Below are 21,545 nucleotides of genomic sequence, written 5' to 3'. Positions count from 1 at the left end.
ACCTAAATTTTACGGTTAGTTTTTTTCACAAAGTGTTATTTTAATTATTAAATTTTATACGAATATAATATTTATATAGTTGTCGTTAATTATCTTCTATTAGCAATTAAAATTTTAATTTTTCACGTTGAAATAAAATATATTATTTATAATTCAATAAATCTACAAACACATCTTTACCCGTGCTTGGCACGGGTCTGAATACTATTACATTTTATATGCCGAGGTCGGAGTTCGAACCTCAAACACTCCACTTATCTATCTTTAAGAGTGAAATTTCTAACCACTAAACTAGCTTACAAACAAATAGTATGATTCTCTTCACCCAATCATTTTACTTGTCATCAATTCTACCTCGATAACTCCTCTTGCATCTCATCAACTTTAAGTCAACAATTTTTTTTTCCTATTTAGCTCATAAAGAAGGTAAATTTAATATTTAATTATATATATTATACTATTATTAGTCGTACAAATTCCTACCAAATAGAAAAAAAGGTAAATTTATGTGATCAAAGAAGGTGGATCATTCATATTTACATATGAAAAAAATTTAGAAAAAAATTTAGTTGAAAAGAAAGAATTCTTCTTTGAGACTCCAAAAATTTTTCAATAGAGATTATTAACCTTTAAATAGTCGTGTGTATATGCCCATAAATATTTTTTCAGAAAAAAGTTTCATATTTTTTCGGGAAAAATATCGATTTTGTTCTGAAAAAAGTTCCCGATTTTTCTGGAAAAAAGTTTTTGATATTTTTTCTGAAAAAAAGTTTACGATTTTTTTTTGGGAAAAAATTTTGATTTTTTTTTTTGGAAAAAAAGTTCCCGATGTTTCCGATCTTTTTTCGGAAAAAAAGTACCCAATTTTTTCCAGAAAAAAGTTTCCGATCTTTTTTCGGGGAAAAAAATTTTGATTTCAGATAAAAACAATTCCGGAGTTTTTTATAGAAAAAAATTTCCGATCTTTTTTCGAGAAAAAAGTTTCCGATTTTTTTCGGGAAAACAGTTTTGATATTTTCCTGAAAAAAAGTATCCGATATTTTTTCGTGAAAAATTTTTGATTTTTTTTTCAGGAAAAAAGTTTCCGATTTTTTTGGGAAAAATGTTTTTAAAAAATATGGTTTAAAACCAAGTTTTCAAAAATAAACTTGTTTTTATTAAAAAAAATCAGTTTTAAAACGGTTATTTGAAACTAAACCGGTTTAAAGATGTAAACTGGTTCTAAACCGATTTTGAATCGAACTGTAATTGGTTTTAGAAATAAACTGATTTTTATAAAAAAATGGTTTCAATTACTGAACTGAACCATTTATATGGTACACTGCAGTTCATGAATCATAAACACCCCTACAAGCACGATTTAGCAATTTTTTTTTCAATTGTAATAAGCAAACAAATTTTCTTTTTTCAATGATAATAGTTTTGTATTAGTAATAAAAAAATAAAAAGTCTCCTGAGCTTAACTAAGTTGTTAAGGACATCAGCATTTCATATGCAGAGTCGGAGTTCGAACCTCAGACACTCCATTTATCCATCTTTAAAGGTAAAATTTCAAGCTGTTAGACTATCCGATAAAAAAAAATATTGTGCCAAAATAAAATAAAAAATATAAAAATAAAAACCGCTCCCTCCTTTTCTCTGTACTACTCTCTGTTGCTTCGTCTTCATTCTCCGTTCAAACTCCCCTCTCTCTCTCTCTCTCTCTCTCTCTCTCTCTCTCTCTCTCTCTCTCTCTCTCTCTCTCTCTCTCTCTCATTTTCTTCTGTTTTCACCAAAACACTCTTCATGATCATAAGCAAAAAATGAACTTTTTCAGTCAAGTTTTGAAATTTTCATGTCATTTCATAGATTTTAGGCTTTTAATCTAAACCCTTTTGAATAAAGTTTAAAACTTTTATGTTTATTACTTCTTTTATCATCATGTTACTTGTTTCGTTGGATGAACTTATCATCATTTCATAGATATAAGTGCTTAAGTAGAGTAGTATTTTCTGTTCATCTTTTTCACAGAAACATTTATGTGAAGAAATTTTTGTACGCATTTATTCTTTTCATTTGAAAAGAAGTAAAGAGGAAGAAAATTTCTGTTTTGTTAGCCAAACCAAACCCAGATTTTTACTTTTTGATTTCGTTGAAGCGTAATCGGAATATTAACAAGTTAGGTTTATTTGTGATTTCAGTTTTTGCCATAGGTTGTCAATGAAGTACTGACATTTTTGTTGTTCTTATGACAGGATCATGAATAGGAAGAAAACACCAATTTCTTCTTTGACTAGGAATCAGCTTTATTCTCCTAGTCCAAATCTATCCTTTGGAAGGAATTTGACAAAAAATGAGCTTGGTGGTGTCGTATTTGGTTGCAAGAATATGACGATTAACGAATGTTTAAACAAACAACTATTTGGTAAGTCATTTTTCATGTGATTGTTTTTCTTGTGATTAATACCATGTGTGGTTTTCATGACTCATGAGTATGAATCTTAGAACACTAAGGGGGTTGTGTAGCTCAACTGGTTTGAGTTAAGGGTTAAAGGAGTTAAGGAGTTAAAGGTCTCTCTCGGGTTTAAGTCCCGGTAAAGGTGAAAAATATTAAGATTAACAACGAATTACTAACGTTGGCCATTTCAAGAAAATAAAAAGATCACTTACATTACAAAGCATTTTGAAGTTGATTGTGTTATTCACTATAAATAACATGGAACCACTTATAAAGTTAGATGTTTACTTGAACATGATTACATGATGCTTGCATTTTGTTTTTTATGCTACAAGATTATTGGTATTGGTTACTGAGTTTTCACTTTTTAGGCATTTTGGATAGGATTGTGAACTCTAACTCATGGAACTTTTATTTGTTTCAACAGGCTTACCTGCTGCACACTACTCCTATGTGAAGAATATTCATCCTGGGCTGCCTCTCTTCCTGTTTAACTATAGTGACAGGACGCTTCATGGAATTTTTGAGGCGGCGGGTGATGGAAGAATGTATATCGACCGCTATGCATGGACCAATGACGGTTCAGATGTAACACAGTTTCCGGCTCAGGTAAAACTTTCTTGTTGGAACTATGGATTATTATTCATTACTCATGAAAAGTAACTAATGTGTATATGCTTCTGTTTTTAATTTTCAAGGTGCGGATTCGACTGCAATTACACTGCCGGCCACTAACTGAAGAAAAGTTTAAACATATAATTGCCGAGAACTACTACATGCATAACCATTTCTGGTTTGAACTCGACCATGGACAAACAAGCCGGCTGATTGCCTTATTGAGACCCTTGGCAATCACCCCTGCTAAGTCTGCCAAACCCTCGCCATTTGCCCCTGCTAATTCTGGGCCTGCTAATTATGTTCCGCAGAATACAAATCGAGCAACTGTATTCCGACCTCTTCCATCGCATGATCCTTCTTGGAAATCTAAAACCTTTAAAATGCTTGAATCAGAGTTAGAGGAGCATCATTCTACCCGCTCAAGTATGATATCAGGTTCCAATGACAGTGATTTATTAGATGAATGCTTTAAGCCATTGGATACCTTGGATACCCGTTCAACTGATAAGGAGGAAGCAGCACCAAATGAGAAGGACCTCGCATGGATGAAACTAAAGGAATTGGCTGTTGCTCGTGAAAATCAGAATCTAAGTTGGGATAACAATGTAACTGATACTCCTTATGCGGATGGGAATTTGTCTGAAGAAAAGCATTCAGAGGACAAGGAAGAGAATCCTAGTTCTCCATTACAGAAGGAGGAGAGTTCCAGCTATCCATCTGAGAAGGAGGAGAATTCTAGCTCTCCATTTGAGCATCAATTCGACATAGCTCAGGTAGTTGAGAATGTTCGTTAACTGTCATTATATGTAAACTAATATATTATTTTTTTTTTTTTTACAAACAACTAACTGGTGATGTATCTATATTCTACAGTTGGTGCAAGAGATAAAAGCACTGGCGGATTTCAAAACAACGCAAGCTGAAAAAAATAATTACCTGGAGCAAAAGCTGGTAATATCAAGAGGCAGAATTGTCTGGTTATTGAAGTGCACTTTGTGAATATGCCTTTTCTTATATCACTATTATCTTGTTTTTGTTTTCCATTCAGATAGAGGCAGAATTGCAAATTCAGCTTCTGAAAGACCGTTGTGCACTGTTGGAATCTACACATGATATTCCTCCGACAAATGTTGAGGAGAAAGTAATCAGTCCAACTGCTGAGCTGCATTTAGATGCCAAAGATTCATTTTATTTAATAGGCGGCTCATATGGAGAATCATCTATAGCAGACATGGATATGTGTTGTACTTCTCAGAATGTGATCAAATCTCTCAAGCCTATGAACTGTCTCCGATCATATGCTTCAGTTGTAGAGTTCAATGGTCAGATTTATGTTTTCGGTGGTGGAGATGACCGTGTTTGGTTTGACTCAGGTATGAGATCTTACTATGGTTTTGAATTTGTTATTTTTACAATATGATGAAGTTTCTGTTAACCATTTTTGGCTTATGTCTGTAGTCGAATCATACAACCCAATTTCTGATAACTGGACCTTGTGTCCCTCTATGAACCGAAAGAAAGGGAGCTTGTCTGGTGCTGCTTTGAACGATAAAATATTTGCTGTTGGAGGTGGCAATGGTCTTGAGTCCTTCTCAGACGTCGAGATGCTTGATTTTGACATTGGGCGGTGGATCCCCACACGTTCAATGCTAGACAAGGTAAATTGAGTCTTTCAAATGTTAAATATTCATTGCTTGATTGAGATCCAAGCAGTATAATTACGGATAACCAAAAACAAAGGGAGAGTTTATGTGATTTTTTAGGTGTAATCTTCTTACCATGACAACTGGATTAACTGTATTACATGCTGCTTTTCATTTACATTTTACTTCATATGTTTTTATTTTTATATTTTTCACAAGACATGACATGTAGCTAAGGTCTAGGATGTTATAGGAAATTTTATATGCATCAAGTAACACAATCAAGCTTATTGCCTTTAGTACTTCGGTGTGAGTGAGTCACCTCTAGGATGTGAACTAACAGCTCGGCCTAAAAGATGTCTGTTCTTCTCAGTCACATTATAGAATAAATAAAATAATCATTTGGATAATTTCTTTGAAAAGCATACAAAATTGTTGAAGTTAATGCTTGAATGCTCTTCGTATTTCCAGAGATTTACTCTTGCGGCAGTGGAACTCAATGGTGCAATTTACGCTACTGGTGGATATGATGGAAATTACTATTTAAAGTAATTTTTATAATTTGATTTCCGTTTAATTGATTTGTATATGTTGTTAAAAAATTTGTCATGTAAACATGGTTGATCTAAATATGATTTTATTTTTTACTTATATATAATTAGATGTATTTTACTATGAAGCACAAACACTCTTCATATTAGGCGTGTCCCAATGTCAGACACGCGTTGGTGTCAACACCGACACTGACAGATATGATTACATTGAATTATCCGTGTCCGGTGTCTGTATTCGTGCTTCATAGGTATTAATGGTCAAGTCTATGGTACACAAGTGAGACACGTCTTGCACCATGCACAAATTTGTTTTCACCATTGGATCAATAAATCTCACCGTTGGATCAAATGAGGTGTAGTGATACATTGATCCAATGGTGGAAAACAAATTTGTGTATGGTACAAGACTTATTTAGTTGTGCTTAATAGACAAAGCCGTATTTTTTATTTATTTATATTTGTACATTTGTACTAATATCAGCGACTCTTCTACATAATTGCAGTTCCGCAGAAAGATTTGATCCTAGGGAACATGCTTGGTCCAAAATAGCAAACATGAATACAAACCGGGGCTGTCATGCAATGGTTGTTCTAAATGAAAAATTGTGAGTTAAACATTGTTTCTTCTTCTTGATTGCCTTTAATATTGACATAGTAGCAATGAGGAATTGCACGAGTGTCCTTGGAATGTTTTGCAATATGTTGTCAGAGTCGTCCCTAACATTTTTGGTGCCCTATGCAAATTAAGAATTTGGCTATTTTTTTAATGGAAAATACTAACAGGTCCCTGAGGCACTAGTTAAGAAACCAAAAGTAGTAAAGTTGTCTTGGAATTTGTGTAGTAAACGTTTTTAAAATGTAAAATATACTTTTTTAATGTAAAATTTACTACTTTTGAGTTCCTTAACTAGTGCCCCGGGCACAGGGGCGGACATGTTCAAGGCATGGTGTGGCTATAGCCACACCAGCCCAAGCCCATATTTTTTTTAAAAATAAATAAATTATTTTATAAATTATTTTAAATTATTCTTTATACATATTCATACAAATATTAATGTAAATATCAGTTTAGAGTTTATTATTGATGATTGAAAGTCTCTCGTACACATATTAGTTTAAGTATTAGTGAAAATATCTGTAGTATATTGGGTAAAATTAGCAATTGAACTATCATATAATGACATAAAAAATATATGTTTAATTAATATTTAATTTTTTCAAGTAAGATAATATAGGTAAAATTGGAATAAAAATTAATAAGTTTTAAGCTAATTGATAAGCTAGTATAATTTTGGGTTCTATATATTTTGGTTCAAAGTAGTATTTTGCGAAGCATCAAACAATAATGATATGCATGAATTTTTTGAATATAAATTTTGTGATTTTTTGGATATAGTTTGTTGGTTTCGTTTTTTTAATAGAAATTCTCTGGTTTGTTTATTTGTTGTTGCTCTTTTTTTGGATATAGATGTTCTATTAGTAGTAATCTCATATATTGTTTGTTGTTTAACTAAGCTATCAAAATAAAAAAAAATTTCCATTAGTGCCTAAGCTTTTTAGCCCCACTAGTAATTTATGTCTGGGTCCGCCCCTGCCCGAGCACTAGTTGGCATGACCCTTTTTTTATAACCTATTGAAATGATGGTGACTTAAATTTATCTGTTCAAGGGTTTCTATTTTATAGTGAATCAAATTTAGGTTGGGACAATTTATAGTGAATCAAATTTAGGTTATGACTTTTTATTAGATATATGCATAGCTGGTACAATTTATCAAATTTGGTAGGGTTTTGTTTTTGTTATATTATTATATTTTTTAATACACACACTTACTAAGAAAATAAATAAATTGGTGTCCATAAAAATTTGGAGCCCTTTGCGGTCTCCTCCTGAACACCTTCCGGACCGCCCCTGTGTGTAACACTTAACTCTACCTATATCTTTGTATTATTTGTCTGAAAATCTATATATGCAGTAAGGTTCATTTGGTAAATCTTTGAATTTGAGTTGAGTTAGAATCGGCTTGTAAGGTGACATATGTCTCTCACTTATAAACACATTTGCAAATCATATCTTATACAATATGAGACTCTCAACACACTCCATCATGCGCAAGACTCGATATCTTGTGCATTATTACTTGAGTGGTCTGAGGGTCTCCTATCTGATCTTGGATACGCTATGAAATCAGCTTGTAAGGTGAGAGGTGCCTCCCACTTATAAACAAATTTCGGGTCATATCCAATGTAAGACTCTCAACAATAGGTATTAACATGGTAAACTTGCATATAGATAAAACTATTGTTATTTCTAGTTAGAGACTTACCTTTCTTATCATGCAATGTTCTGTTCTTGGTTGAAACATGTTTTACTTAAACTACTTCATTCCCCGCACATAGGTACACATTAGGAGGATTTGATGGAGAAACAATGGTTTCAAGTGTTGAGGTCTTTGATCCTCGTCTCGAGAAATGGATGGTGGAGGAAGCAACAATGAATCATGCTAGGGGGTATTTTGCTGCTGCAACGGTCAAAGATTCCATCTATGTGATTGGAGGTGTTAATGGTTGTCAGACTATGGTAGATACTGTAAGTAAATCTATTAACATTAGTCTTTTACCTTTGATGATACACTTAGTATTAGTCTCACTCTCACATTCATATATTACATACACACACAGGTTGAGAATTATGAGGAAGGTAAAGGATGGAAGGAAGTTTATACATCGCCAAATATGAAGAGGTCTTTCATGTCAGCTATTGCCTGCAGTCATTAATGACAGAATGTTGTTCCATGATCGCAGAGATGCTCTTCACCGTGCTATTGTTTTTGTAAGTGTAGGATCGAAATACTTTTGCATGAATCTGAATGCGCTTTTGATAGACCAACTGCTACTTTTTTGTTAAGGTTTTGTGTCTGATAGCGCCATGTATAATTAACAGGGTTAGTCATATAAAACTTGAGCCAAAATTAAAATGATTATGGACCTAACCTGCATCATTAAGATCATCACCACAAGAGGAAAAAGTATTAGAACAAAAGCAACAGACAATATTAGATGACCAAATAACCAGTTTATAAGCTTGCAGGACATCTTTAATTTGAAGCCCTCAAACCAAATTTAGACACCAAATAACCTGAATCCCTGTAACATATATGCAATGTAAGCTCAGCACACAAATTCATGACTTCTGGTATAACTTATATGCAACATGTTGGAACAAGTTTCAAATGTGAGGGAAGTTGGTAAAGAAATAAACACAAGTGTGAACTAATTTTCCAGTGGTATATATTCTACCGTAAGATATTTTTCAGTAATATATTTTCTACCGGAAAATATCCTTTACTAGTGTATTTTGTATGACTAAGCAATACGGGAAAAAGAGCAATTCACGACATCTTTTGGACCTTGAACAAACCTGTTGGGTCACGAAAGGGCAGCCGGGGGATTATCCATGTTAGGTTGAGAGCAATCATACAAGTGAGTTGGACAGCATATAATCTTAAGACATTAGGTTTATGAGTCCTCTAACTTATAAAATACTCAACCCCCACTTTTCCAAGCAATGTGAGACTTAACTCACCTCACACTTGCCACAACAAATCCTCAGATCCTATCTGTTTCAATTCAATTCGATCAACTTCCAGTCTATTCTGCTCCAGCAACATAAAAAAAAAATAATATGTGCCACTCTTTCTAAAGACTCTAGCTATATATGTTTCATTAGCATGCAAAATATTCAAGATTTCATGTGGTTGGATCATATTATACTCTGAACAAGCGCACCTCTTCAAAAGATTATTTGACAATCAAGCCTACGAATTTTCGACCAAGACACAGAAAGCAGAAAATACATCAGCTTCATCCTGGAAGCATATAGTAGTTAAACACATGTGAGAATTAACAGATAAGAATTGCTATAAAGTGGTTGGTTGCATTTAGTTAATGACTCTTTTTAAAAGAATTGAAAGCATACTATGATATATGATCATATAGCAATTCAATGACATTTCATTCATCTTTAGAATACAAAGATTATAACTGCAACAGCAGGTAACATTACATCATAATTGCGCAATTTTGGATATTGAAAATAACATATACAAAACCCCTAAAGAAATAGAGTACCTGAGAACTGAGTTGTTACTTTACATACCGGAAACAGAATTCAGCGTCTTTTACGTAACTCAAGCAATCGTTCGAGAGTTTCTAAAGACCATGTTTCGTCATTTTGGGCATAGACCTTTTGATTCCGAGAGTCATTACGATGCTGACATTGCCAAAGCCATATATTTGATGACCATTGTGCATTCTACCAGGTTTAAGTTTGAAAAGTAAACCATTATCATGAGCATAGGCCTCAATGAGTTCTTTCATGCTCATTTCATTCGCACCATCATCGGCTTTGACAGCATCGGCCAAGCTTGCAGCAGCCTGTTGTTGAGAAGAGGCTGCTGCTATCTTCTCCTTCAGAACAGGTTGCACCACCTCCATACCTTCAACAGCCTGATTCATCATATCAAGACTGCATTTGAGCTTGTCTAGAATACTTTCATTTGCCAAAATTTCGTGAAAATACTAAAAGACTAATATAAAAAATTATTTATTTATATAATATCAAATTTCTATAAAATTTTCGCCTTAAGTTTCAAAATTTGTACACGCATCCCTCTGTCTTTGCCACACTCTAAGAGAGAGAAATCGACGAGCTAACTTATTAGTTAAGCTAGGAACTTCTTTAGATACTGATTTAGTAATTCACAATTCTCCTCCTACAAACATGTTTGACCATTTTATCAGTGACACAGTTTGAACTATCTTAACAGTCCCATTTTTTTTTTATCTTCGTTATTTTTTCATTTTGTTTCTTTTTTTTTATTAGCATCATACCAAAAAAAAAACATATCAATAGATGAAAAACTACTAAAAAATAAAGTAATTCTTTAAATAAAAAATATATTACAAAAACGGGCCAAAAAGTTTCTTAAAAAATTCAGTAAATTATAATTGTAAATATGAAATAAAAAAGGGGTTAAAGTATAATTACACAAAGATGTATTCTTCAAGCATTCGAAGTTGCAGCACCTTATTCAATTCTCCATTTTCACAGTGAACACGATCACGTGAGTCACACGCGCGGCAATGGCTAGCGTTGGTTTGAAGAAGATTTTAACCTTGGCAATCGGCGACGGATTATCTTCAGCACGAGCCAACATATTTGGTCATCTATTGAACCCAACGGGGAAGAAATCTGGGCACAAAATTTACCGCATGAAATTGTTTGGTAAAAAAGTTGCTCAATGGTACCCTCATGATATCAACAAAGATGACCCTCTTGTTATGGCTCGTCAACAACAAGAGTAATTGCTCTCTAACTATCTATTTCTTTCTATTTGGGATTGCTCTCTATGTGTTTGTGTTTATGTCTATGTGAATTTGGTTTGTTATTTGGGGTTGTGTTGTTTTTAGTTAATGGATTGAATAGTGTCATGAAGATCAGTTTTTTTAGGATTTGTTTGGCAAAAAATAGATAAGCTAGTTAATAGGAGATGAACTTATAGCGAATAGTTTATAAGCTAGTTTATAGTTTATAGCGGATAACTTAGCTGATTGAATTTGTAGTGTTTGATAAAATTAGCGATTGAACTGCCTTATAAATATGAAATGAGATAAAAAAAAAATATGTTTGATTAATAGTAACTTTTTTAAAGTAATATGACATAGGTAAAATCAGAAGAAAAAATGATAAGCTATAAGCCAATTGAACTAGCTTATCAAAATAAACTATAAGCTAGTAAAAATAAGATATAAGCTCGTGAGGAAAAAATGTTACCAAACATGTCTCCGTTTTCAATATGAGCTTATAAGCTCAAAATTTGGCATTGCCAAACAGAGCCTTATTTGGGTTTATCATGGGGTCTGATAAGTCAATGTTGTGATGAAAAAACTTTTAGGGATTGCTCACAGTGTCTTTGTGCTTATGTCTCTGAGACTATGACATAGTTTCTATGAAGTTTCTTATGTAGGGTTTTTATTTTGGATTAATGGATGGAATAGTCTCATAAAGTTCAATTTGATTAATGTCTTTGTTTATGTCTCTATGAGACTATGACATAGTTTCTTTCTATGAAATTTCTTATGTAGGGTTTTTATTTTGATTAATGGATGGAGTAGTCTCATAAAGTTCAGTTTGATATGTATAATTGGGTCTAAGATGGGGTTTGATAATTCAATTTGAGTTATGAAGTTAATAGAAAAATCTGTTGTAATGAAAAATATATTGCTCACTTGTGTTTTATGTCTTTTTAATGTAGTTTCTTTTGTTTCGGAGTTTCTTATGTAGGGTTGTTTGTTTTACTTTTGACTAATGAATTGAATAGTGTCATACAATTCACTTTTTTTTATTGGGTCTACGATAGGGTTTGAAAATTTAGATTGAGTTATGCACTTAATAGGAAAAATTTGTTGTAATGAAACAAATTGAAACCTTGTGTAATGGTAGGGATTGAGTGAACTAAAACTATATATGATACCTAATGAACTAAAACTACCTCGGATTATATCCCTCATTGAAAGACCCCTTATATCCTGTTCTTGAGGAAATCATCACTTGATCTTTCCATCTGGATATAGTCTTTCTGCACCCCCACAACCACAAATTAATAGAGTGATCGTCAAATTCATATAAGTCTTGTCCATAACCATTGATTACACGCGTAATCATCTTAGCTTTCACTTTGTCTTCTTTCTTCTTTACCTTTGAGCATCTCTTGGTTTATACCTGATTTGTTTTTAGTCTTTCATAAAGCCATATTGTCAATTAGTTCCAAAGTCGATCATGATCTTGTGTTGATATTGTGAGATTCTTTGCTACTTTGAATTTGTTTGTTAGCAAAGGGACTTGTTTAGTTGTAGTAAACTATGTACACTCAATGTGAGGATTTGTTTGTAAAATATGTGCTCCTTTTTTGTTCGATTAGACTTCTCACGTTATAAGTTCATTACGAATTTTTTGGGATACATTCTAGTTTTTATTTTTTAGTTTTCTGCAAATTGTTATTATATTTATTTAACCTATTGATTCTTATTAAATACATTTAATTAGACAAAAATTATATCCGAGTATCTGGCATGTTCTTCAAAATTTCAAATGTTTTAATCTGAGGTATAGGCTAGCCCTGAAATATTGTGGGCAATTTACTAAACTACTAATGAGAATTAGCCAATGAGTAAATTTTCGAGTGGTACCCACAAACTAATCTTTACTTCATTTGCTTATTTGGCTAATTTTCATTGGTTGTTGGATAAAGTATCCACAATTATTAGAAAAATAACCATGTTTTAATCATATACACAAGATGTGTGAGTTTCTTGGATTAGGGAATACACATCTCTTTCAGCTTTAGTGGTCCTCTGTTCGAATCCGGTCTTAAAATTGCAACAAAATGTTAAAACTGATAAGGAGTGTTTTGCCAGTAATCCTACTCAAGTTTAAGTGTTTCACTGAATGGTATGAGCTTGTCCAAAACATTTTTAAAAGATAATCAGGGAATTGGCACGGCATTATTTCGATATGCAATACTTATTCCAACGTCTCATTATATTTGTTCTAGGCTTTTCGGAGAAATAGAGGAAAGTTACCTTTATATATGGACACAAGAAAGAATGAAACTTTTTGTCGTTGCATCCATTATAGAAGTAGGCATGTAGAATTGTTTTTGTTTTTTATGACAACAGAATATTGAAATCTATATCAGACAATTTTGAATGCTGCATCTTGTAGCCATTTCTTCAACATGATCCTGTTCCATAGCTTAAGGTCCACACAACATACTTGTGCCATAACTATGTGTCCAAGCATTTTGAGTTGTTTCCATTAGTGGTTAATAGGAAAAGGACTTGCCATTGCTAATGGCCAACATTTTTTAGAGTGTGTTTGGATGAGGTAATTACAAAAATGAGATGGCTCACTTGTGTTTATGTCTTTCTGGTGTAGTTTCTGACGCGGGGTTGTTTTATTTTTGACCAATGGATTGAATAGTGTCATGCAGTTGACTTTTTTTTTTATTGGGTCTATGATGGGGTTTGATAATTTAGATTGAGTTATGCAATTAATAGGAAAAATCTGTCGTAATGGAACAAATTGAAACACCATGTAATGGTAAAGGGGTTGAGTGCATTTAAAGGGTAACTATATATGATATCTAATGAACTAAAACTACCACGTACTATATCCATCATTGAAAGACCCCTTATATCCTGTTCTTGAGCAGATCATCACTTGCTCTTTCCATCTGGACATGGTGTTTCTGCACCCCCACAACCACAAATTCAAATAAGTCCACAAGCATTGACAATTCACACACTTTCACAAAAGAAGCAAGAACTCGGTTACTCTTGTTGACATTACCTTTTCTTGAAAAGAGTTTTGTGCTTAAACTCAGTATATGTGACATCTTTTATGGGGCTCTTGTTTGTAAAAGAACAATGGGAAATTAATTCGTCATGTTGCCATTGATGGTTGTAAATTGTAATCTCTCCCACATTAGGACGAGAGTTCAGCTTTCCCGTAGGCCGAAATTATTTTCTCAAGAATTCATTGGTTTCATGGGATGATGGAGAAGATGAAACAAGATGGTCACTGATGTGTTTTGCTAGATCCTGTCCTTGATTCAGTTCATTTATCAGATCAACACGTATCCTTTTAGTGGTCTTTTCCATTTTGTGAAGATGAACTGATCTCAGCAATATTGAAATTAGCGATCTTCCACTTTTTTTTTACTGCATCTAAGGGCCTTGAATCCAGCTGCAGCTTAAGCTATATGAGCTGCTGAGAACCAAATGGGTCAGCAAAAATGTGCAGTGCTAGTGAAGATGTGTATGAACTGAAACTACCTCATACATGGAAATTCTTAGTATATATCTAATGAACTGAAACTACCTCATACATGGAAATTCTTAGTTTATTGTCTTGGTGGGACAGGGTAAAGTTTTGTCCATGAATTTTGGTTCCATTTTATAGATGTATTCTTTGATATTATCCATGTGACCATGTCCACTGTTTGTTAGACTACTTTTTTTGTCAATGTGAAAACTTCTTTGATATTCGAATTAGGCGAAGTATTGGTATGGTTTCACCTACAAATTTGGCTGTGCTATCTTGCAGCAAGTGCATTCTATTAACGGTAACTTATGTCAGTGAAGAAATTTGCTGCCAAATTTTGTGAAGGATGTATTTTGGTTTTTGGGTTTCAATCAAAATATTCATATTTTTTACTGGTTAGCTTACAGTTATTTCCACTTATTCAAGAATTTTGATGCATTTGTTATTTGTTCTATGTAGACGCTTATCGAAGCTTGAAATGTTGAAGCGTCGGGGAAAAGGGCCACCAAAGAAGGGACAGGGAAGGCGTGCTGCAAAGCGCAACAAATAAAGTATACGCTTGTTTGTTTGGAATTCATATTGTGGGTATATTGTTTTAAGGGTCATGCTAAACAGTGCCCCCGGGGCACTTGTTAAGCATACCTAAAAAGGAAATAAAAAATAAAATTTATATTGAAAAGACAACTTTTTGTACTTTTGAGGCATTGAATGCACGCATTTCGAGATAGAATTTCTATTTTAAGATGCTTAACCAGTGCCCCCGTGCCCCGGGGGTACTGTTTAGCATTTTCCTTGTTTTAAATCAAAGACCAGTAGTCGTTTCTGCAAACAACTTGAATTTGATTTATTTTATCAAAATGACAGATTTCTTCTTGCCTTTTTTCTGGGAGAAAACTTAATGCGTTTGAGAGTTGAAACCATTAGACTAATTTGGTTGGAGATCATTGTCTTTTTTTTGTGCCAATATATTTTCATAAATTGGTTTGTCTATCTTGAAAGTTGGAATGCTATCACAAGGTCATAACTAGCCTTTTTCATATTGATTTTGTTGTTAAAATCTTAATGTATGAATTGTTTACTGTTTAGAAACTCCAAACGTGCATTAATGGTGTATACCATCTTTTCTGCAAGATTTACCAACAACCACTTTTCTAGGCTATTTTAGGAGACCTTTGTGTGATCAAGGTTACAAAGCAATCTGCTGATTATCTGTATTTCTGTGACAATGATCTTCACAATTATCATATGGCCTTTGTTTGTGATTCTTACATCATGGATATGCTTTAATTTCATCGAGGAATATTTTTAGCATTATGAAAAGAAAAAAAAAAGAGATAGATGAGTTCATCTTCATCTTGTTCCCGAGTTCTTCATCTTTTTCATTTTCAATTAAAAAGTTAGATGAAAATGTTATTGAAATATTCACGTCAGCAAAAACTCCAACTCAGCATTTGTCAAATCATTAATAATTTGACATGTCAGTAAAATTTTTAGTTCAATGACCATTTTAAAAGTTTTGAGATTTTGCGGGGATTAATTTTTTTTCCACAAGAATCAAAATTAAAACGAGACATATTTGTACGGAGCAAAATCATAAGCTATAATAAACTATCTTTAGACTTACGAAGTCCAGAATAAAATGTTATACATTAAAATTAAACTACGACCTTAAAAAAGAATTTCTGTATCGACAAGACTATGACTATGTTTGGTAAAAAATAGCGGGTAGCTAATAAGCTAGCTTATAGCGGTTAACTTATAAGCTACAAACCTTGTAGCTTATAACAAATAAACTAGCTAATTGAATTTGTAGTGTTTGGTAAAATTAACGGTTGAACTAGCTTATAAGTATGAAATGACAAAAAATATATGTTTAATTAATATTTAATTTTATAGTAAAAAAGATTAATATTTAATTTTTTCAAGTAAGTTGATAGGGGTAAAATTGGAAGAAAAAATGATAAGTTATAAGCTTGTAAACTACTTGAAATAGTGTTTGAAAAATAAGCTATATGCTTTTGTTTAAAAACAATTATCAAACAGAGCTTGAATTTTTTTTTTCCTACCCCAACAATCCTATTTGAAATGACAAATATACCCTCATATATAATGTAAAACGGAAAAAAAAATCATTATTTACCCTAGTCAAAAAAAGTGTTCCGGTGTGAGTTTGCCGAAATTGAGAGAGTAAGTGTAATTTTACATACCGGTACACTTTTTCGAAGTGTGCCGGTTTGATTTCTTCACCGGTACACTTGAAAAAAAGTGTACCGGTATGAATATGCATACCGGTACACTTGAAAAAAGTGTACCGGTATGCATTCGACGTCTGAGTTTCATATTACATACCGGTACACTTTTAAAAAAGTGTACCGGTTCACAATGATTTTTTTTTATTTTTTTTTTGTTTTTTTTTCAGTGGTGCGTACAAGAGGATAAGACGGTAGAATTAAGCATAACAGAGGACGTGGAGAGTCTCGGCGACATCAGGAGGAGCCGGAACACGATGAGCTGCCGCCAGTGCATGAGGAGCAGGTTGAGCAGCAGGCTGTGCAGCAGGGTTGGCCTGGAGGGCCGATCGATACGAGTCTTTTGACTCGATACGAGCATCATGTTGCTCGTCATGTATGGTTTGGTCAGGTAATACTTTGTTTTTTTTGTTATTATTTGTTAAGTTATATTGATCATTTTTTTTAAAATTTGTATTGTTTATACTCTCGTTACAACTATTAAATCCTTATTTTGCATACAAATTTAGTGTTAAAATATTATTATAGTTCATTTTCAATGTCTTATGATATGCATCCAATTATCCGGTCTAATTTATTATTCACAATGTATTTTTTTAAATATATGTAGGAACGTGTCGAAGGTGACAAAATTGAGCTACGAATAGCATCTTTAGGAAAAAAGTTAGCTGACAGGATTCCTGATCACCATCCTGAAGTTATTCAAGGGTGGTTGAATATTTCGGGGTTGTGCTGGCTTGAGCGGACTAGCTTGAAACTTACCGATCCGCAGCTTATATCCGCATTTGTTGAGAGGTGGCACCTTGAGACATCGTCATTTCACATGCCGTTCGGCGATATGACTATTATTTTGGACGATGTGGCATGTCTTCTGCATCTACCTGTTAGGGGTCAGTTTTATACTCCTGTATCAGTTTCTCATGAACAAGCTGCGGAACTTGCAGCTGAGTTGTTAGGAGAGAAGTATGACTTTGCATTGCGAGAGACTGTATTGCAGAGGGGTGGTTATTTTTCGCAGCAGTGGTTATATGAGAGTTATATGAGGAATGTCAATTTCTACAGGAAACATGACTGCGCAGCTAGGGCATGGATGTTGATGTTGGTGGGATGTACCATTTTGGCCGATAAGAGTTATACACGTGTGGATGCCAAATGGCTACTTCTGTTTAGTGATTTGTCTGCAGTTCATACATTTTTGTGGGCCAGTATTGCATTGGTTTGTTTTATACGATAACTTGAACGGTGCATCCATAATTTAGATATTGCGTAATTAAATTTTTTTTCTCTTTGCTGTGTAATTAAATTTTGTTTTTATCTTTGTTGCGTAATTTAATTTTCTTTTCTCTTTGTTGCGTTGTTAACAATTTTCTTTTTTCTTTTGTTTCTTTTTTGTAACAGTGTTGGATTCACGAGTGTTTTCCTACCCTTGGTAGAAGGGCTGCGTCGGGACTTAATTGTGATGATCTTGGCTTTCCTCGAGCTATGCGGTGGATGTATAAGCAAGGGAAGACCAAGCTCTCCGAGTATCGACCTATATTGGATGCACTGACCCCTGATGACATAATATGGCGTCCGTTTGAGACTCACAGAGGTAACATTCCTTTTGATCTGATTACTCTGTATAGTGGTCATCTGCGTGGATCCACGGTAGTTTCTTACTTGCCCGAGAGGTGTATTAGGCAGTTTGGATTTGTACAGTATATACCACCACCACCACCTCTAGCTCCTGCCTATTCTGATATTGATAGCGACTAGATTGGTTATCACGCGTCCGTTGATCGAATCCTTCGGCCGACACGTCCAGTGACATATGCTTATGAGACTGTACCTGATTACATGTCCTGGTACTATAGGGTATCACATCCTAGACTGTGTCGCCCTGTTGATGGACCACATGGAGCACCACCAGTTCCGCACTATGCACCTGCACCTGCACCAGATGCACCAGTAGACGATGCACCAGCAGATGATGCACCACAAGAAACTGCACTACAGCGTGAGCGGAGATGGAGAGGTATGGCTCGAGGCGCGCTTGAGACATTTCTGACGAGGATAGACGCTGATAGGGATGATGAGGGATTTGAGGAGCTTTTTTTTGCACTAGATGTATGTCGTGGTGCATACCCATGACTAGTTTTTTATTGTTATGTTTTTTTGAACACTAGTTTATGTACTTTTATTTTTGGATTGTGTATTTTATTGAACTATTTTTACTATATCGTGTACTTTATTTAGATTATGAACTTTATCGATCAAATGTTTTTTGTACTTCAATACATTATTTTTTGACACAATGAACATTACTAAAGTAGGCATTGCATTTTATTGACATAAAATATTTTTTAACACAATAAACGTTACTAACAAATTTAGATATTTGATAAAACATAAGTAATATAAATATTCGACATAAAATAAACAATTAAAAATAGGTAATATTTAATTAATTGACATACAATTAAAAATTATTCAACAGACATAACACCACTAAGAGGTTTCACCAGAGGATTTAGAAGGTTCCAATATTGTAGGCGTCCGTTTAAGTTTGACATCCAAGACCTTGCTTCATGTGAACAAAATTTCTTTCAATCAGCTGTAACTTCGGGCAACGGAAACCCCTTTGACATGTTTACCGGAACCCAATGATTTCCATTGACAAAACCAATACAAAAAAACCTTGCTGAAGAGGAATATGAAGTCATCATAGGAAAGAAAGTCTTACTAGGTTTAACCAACGTGACGAGAACGACATTATACCTATTTGCTACCAAGTAACCCATAGTAGGTATGGTGAACCATCTATTTGTTACCAACGAATCTCTCACAACCTGCAAATCTTGTCTGAATAATTTCTCATACAAACTGTTATTATTTTTAAGCTCTTCATCTAACTCCCGGCGGACGATGGACCAACCTTCCTCTGTGTAACCAAGTAAAGATGCAACAGCTCTAAAACCACAATTTCCATCTTCAAGCACATCAGCAATGTCAACAATATGTGGATGCATATGATCAGGAAATTGCCCCAAATATTTCTGAGATGTCAGTTTTTTAGACATCTGAGATAGTTGTTTCTGAGATGGTTGAGATTGTTGCTTCTGAGAGGGTTGAGATAGTTCCTTCTGAGATGACTGTGATTGTTGTGTACACAACCTCTTCGATGTACCTAGATTTATGTAAAAACAAAAAAAGTTGAATATATAATAATAGAATATAGACATAAAAATATAAGCAATAACTATATTATCAAAAAAATAAATTAGTCACCTTGTGAATCACCATATTCTCTCTCAACGTGTTCAAAGTATGATGGATCACGATACACATCATAACCTTTTGGTGCTTTGCCTTTATATTTGTTCTTCACTCCTCCTCTGGTTTTTATTTTTTCAGGTGGTGGACACAATGAACTTGAGGCTGGATAAGCAAGTTCAAACACTTTACTCTTCAACGCTCTTTTACCAACAATATCAAGTGACCGAAATCGAGTCCATATTGCCTCCATTGCATTACTCATGTCCAACTCATATCCATCCTCTGTGTCATCCTCCAATGGTTCTTCCATAGTTAATTTCTTCCAGTGACCGTGAACTGAATCTACACTACAAGAAAACATAATATTACTGACCAAACTTATTGAGGGCTTTTAGCCCTCAGTAATGCATTTGTGGGTTATTGAAGGCTGGGAGCCGTCAGTAATGCTTCTTGAGGAACGAAAAAATTTAAAACGGTAATATTAAGCATTAGTGACGGTGTCAGGCCGTCAGTAATGCATGCCCAATTAAGACGGTTCCAAGCCGTCAGTAATGACAAAGCCGTTGAGCAATTATGACGGTCATGGGCCGTCAGTAATGCAGAGGGCAATTACGACGGTGCCAGGCCGTCAGTAATGACAAAGCCGTTATGCATTTACGACGGTGCCAGGCCGTCAGTAATGCATATTTCAAATTTAAATTCCAACGGTTGTATATTACTACTCCTATATATTCCTCTTCAACAAATCTATTACACCTTCACTTCATTTTTACCTTTCATTCTCTCTCTAAATTTTCTCTAACTTCTCTCTTAAATTTCATACTTTCAACTTAATCTCCATACAAAAAGTGGTAAGTGTTTGTGTTTTACTTTTACGAATTTAAAATTTTTGCTTTGTTATTTAAATGTATATGTTCTAATATTTGTTGTTTACCATTTTTAATAGCAAGTCTTATTCTCGTGGTCGTCGGAGGTTGTGGGTTAGGAGTGGAGTTCGTGGGCTAGGAGCGCGCCAAGTAAGAATCTACTCGGCACCCAAGTAAGTAACGTAATTTTAATTTATAATACTTCGTGATAATTTTTTTTTACCGTATGCTTAGTAATAGTTATTAATTAGTATTTTGTAATTTGTTACTAATATTTTCTTATCACTATGTATAAAAATTATTGTTTTTGAAAAAAAAATAAAACAAATATATTTAAATTTGATTTTTTCGAAAAAAGTAAAAATAAAATTAAAAAAAGTTTTTTTTTTTAAAAAAACAGTATATTAATATTCTTTTTTCTAAAACCAAAATTTTTAAAAAAATCTTTTTTAAAAAGATAAATTTTAACAGTTTGTGTATTTTTAAAAAGAAAAAGTTAAAATTTTTACTTTGTTATTTAAATGTATATGTTGTAATATTTTGTTGTTTACCATTTTTATTAGCAAATTCTCGTGGTCATCGGAGGTCGTGGGTTAGGAGCGGAGTTTGTGGTTAGGAGCGCGCCAAGTAAGACTCTACCCGGCACCCAAGTAAGTAATATATGTAATTTTAATTTATAATATTTAGTGATAGTTTTTTTTTACCGTACACTTAGAAATAGTTACTAACATTTTATTATTACTATGTATTTAAAAAAAGAAAAAAATTATATTTTAAAAAATTATAATATATATGTTAAAAAGTCGGTAGTTTTGTCAACTAAAAAACTTAGTATTTTTTAGATTTAATAAACCATAAACTTTAAAAATAAAATGTTAGAAGTTTATATGTTATTGTTGAGTAGACATATATATATGTCCAAAATACTTTTGAAAAATAAAGTAATAAATTTAATACATTGATCTAGAGGCCGAGGCCGAGGAAGGTCGCGTCAGCCAACATACAGTGGCAAGGGGAAGCGACCACTATATCAGCCGC

General features: G+C 33.6%; 3 protein-coding genes across 3 annotated transcripts; all 3 read left to right on the top strand.

Moving 5' to 3' along the window:
• Positions 1–1,942: 1,942 nt before the first annotated feature.
• Positions 1,943–8,073, top strand: LOC123896219. Its single transcript, XM_045946635.1, has 11 exons — positions 1,943–2,157; positions 2,235–2,404; positions 2,865–3,046; positions 3,136–3,828; positions 3,929–4,006; positions 4,104–4,428; positions 4,514–4,713; positions 5,170–5,246; positions 5,756–5,857; positions 7,651–7,840; positions 7,933–8,073. The coding sequence occupies exons 2-11, from the start codon at positions 2,239–2,241 to the stop codon at positions 8,026–8,028; spliced, it is 2,109 nt and encodes a 702-aa protein (XP_045802591.1). The 5' UTR covers positions 1,943–2,157; positions 2,235–2,238; the 3' UTR covers positions 8,029–8,073.
• A 2,228-nt stretch (positions 8,074–10,301) lies between these two features.
• LOC123899497 (28S ribosomal protein S33, mitochondrial-like) lies at positions 10,302–14,730 on the top strand. The gene is made up of 2 exons (XM_045950644.1): positions 10,302–10,613; positions 14,597–14,730. The coding sequence occupies exons 1-2, from the start codon at positions 10,396–10,398 to the stop codon at positions 14,685–14,687; spliced, it is 309 nt and encodes a 102-aa protein (XP_045806600.1). The 5' UTR covers positions 10,302–10,395; the 3' UTR covers positions 14,688–14,730.
• A 2,494-nt stretch (positions 14,731–17,224) lies between these two features.
• Positions 17,225–18,141, top strand: LOC123896218 (protein MAIN-LIKE 1-like). The gene is made up of 2 exons (XM_045946634.1): positions 17,225–17,602; positions 17,785–18,141. Exons 1-2 carry the CDS (start codon positions 17,225–17,227, stop codon positions 18,139–18,141), a joined length of 735 nt encoding a protein of 244 aa, XP_045802590.1.
• Positions 18,142–21,545: the final 3,404 nt, after the last annotated feature.

The sequence above is a fragment of the Trifolium pratense genome, linkage group LG7 (assembly GCF_020283565.1).
Source record: "Trifolium pratense cultivar HEN17-A07 linkage group LG7, ARS_RC_1.1, whole genome shotgun sequence".
Taxonomy (NCBI): domain Eukaryota; kingdom Viridiplantae; phylum Streptophyta; class Magnoliopsida; order Fabales; family Fabaceae; genus Trifolium; species Trifolium pratense.
The sequence above is the reverse complement of the archived record's forward strand: the minus strand, read 5'-3'. Positions and strand labels throughout refer to the sequence as shown.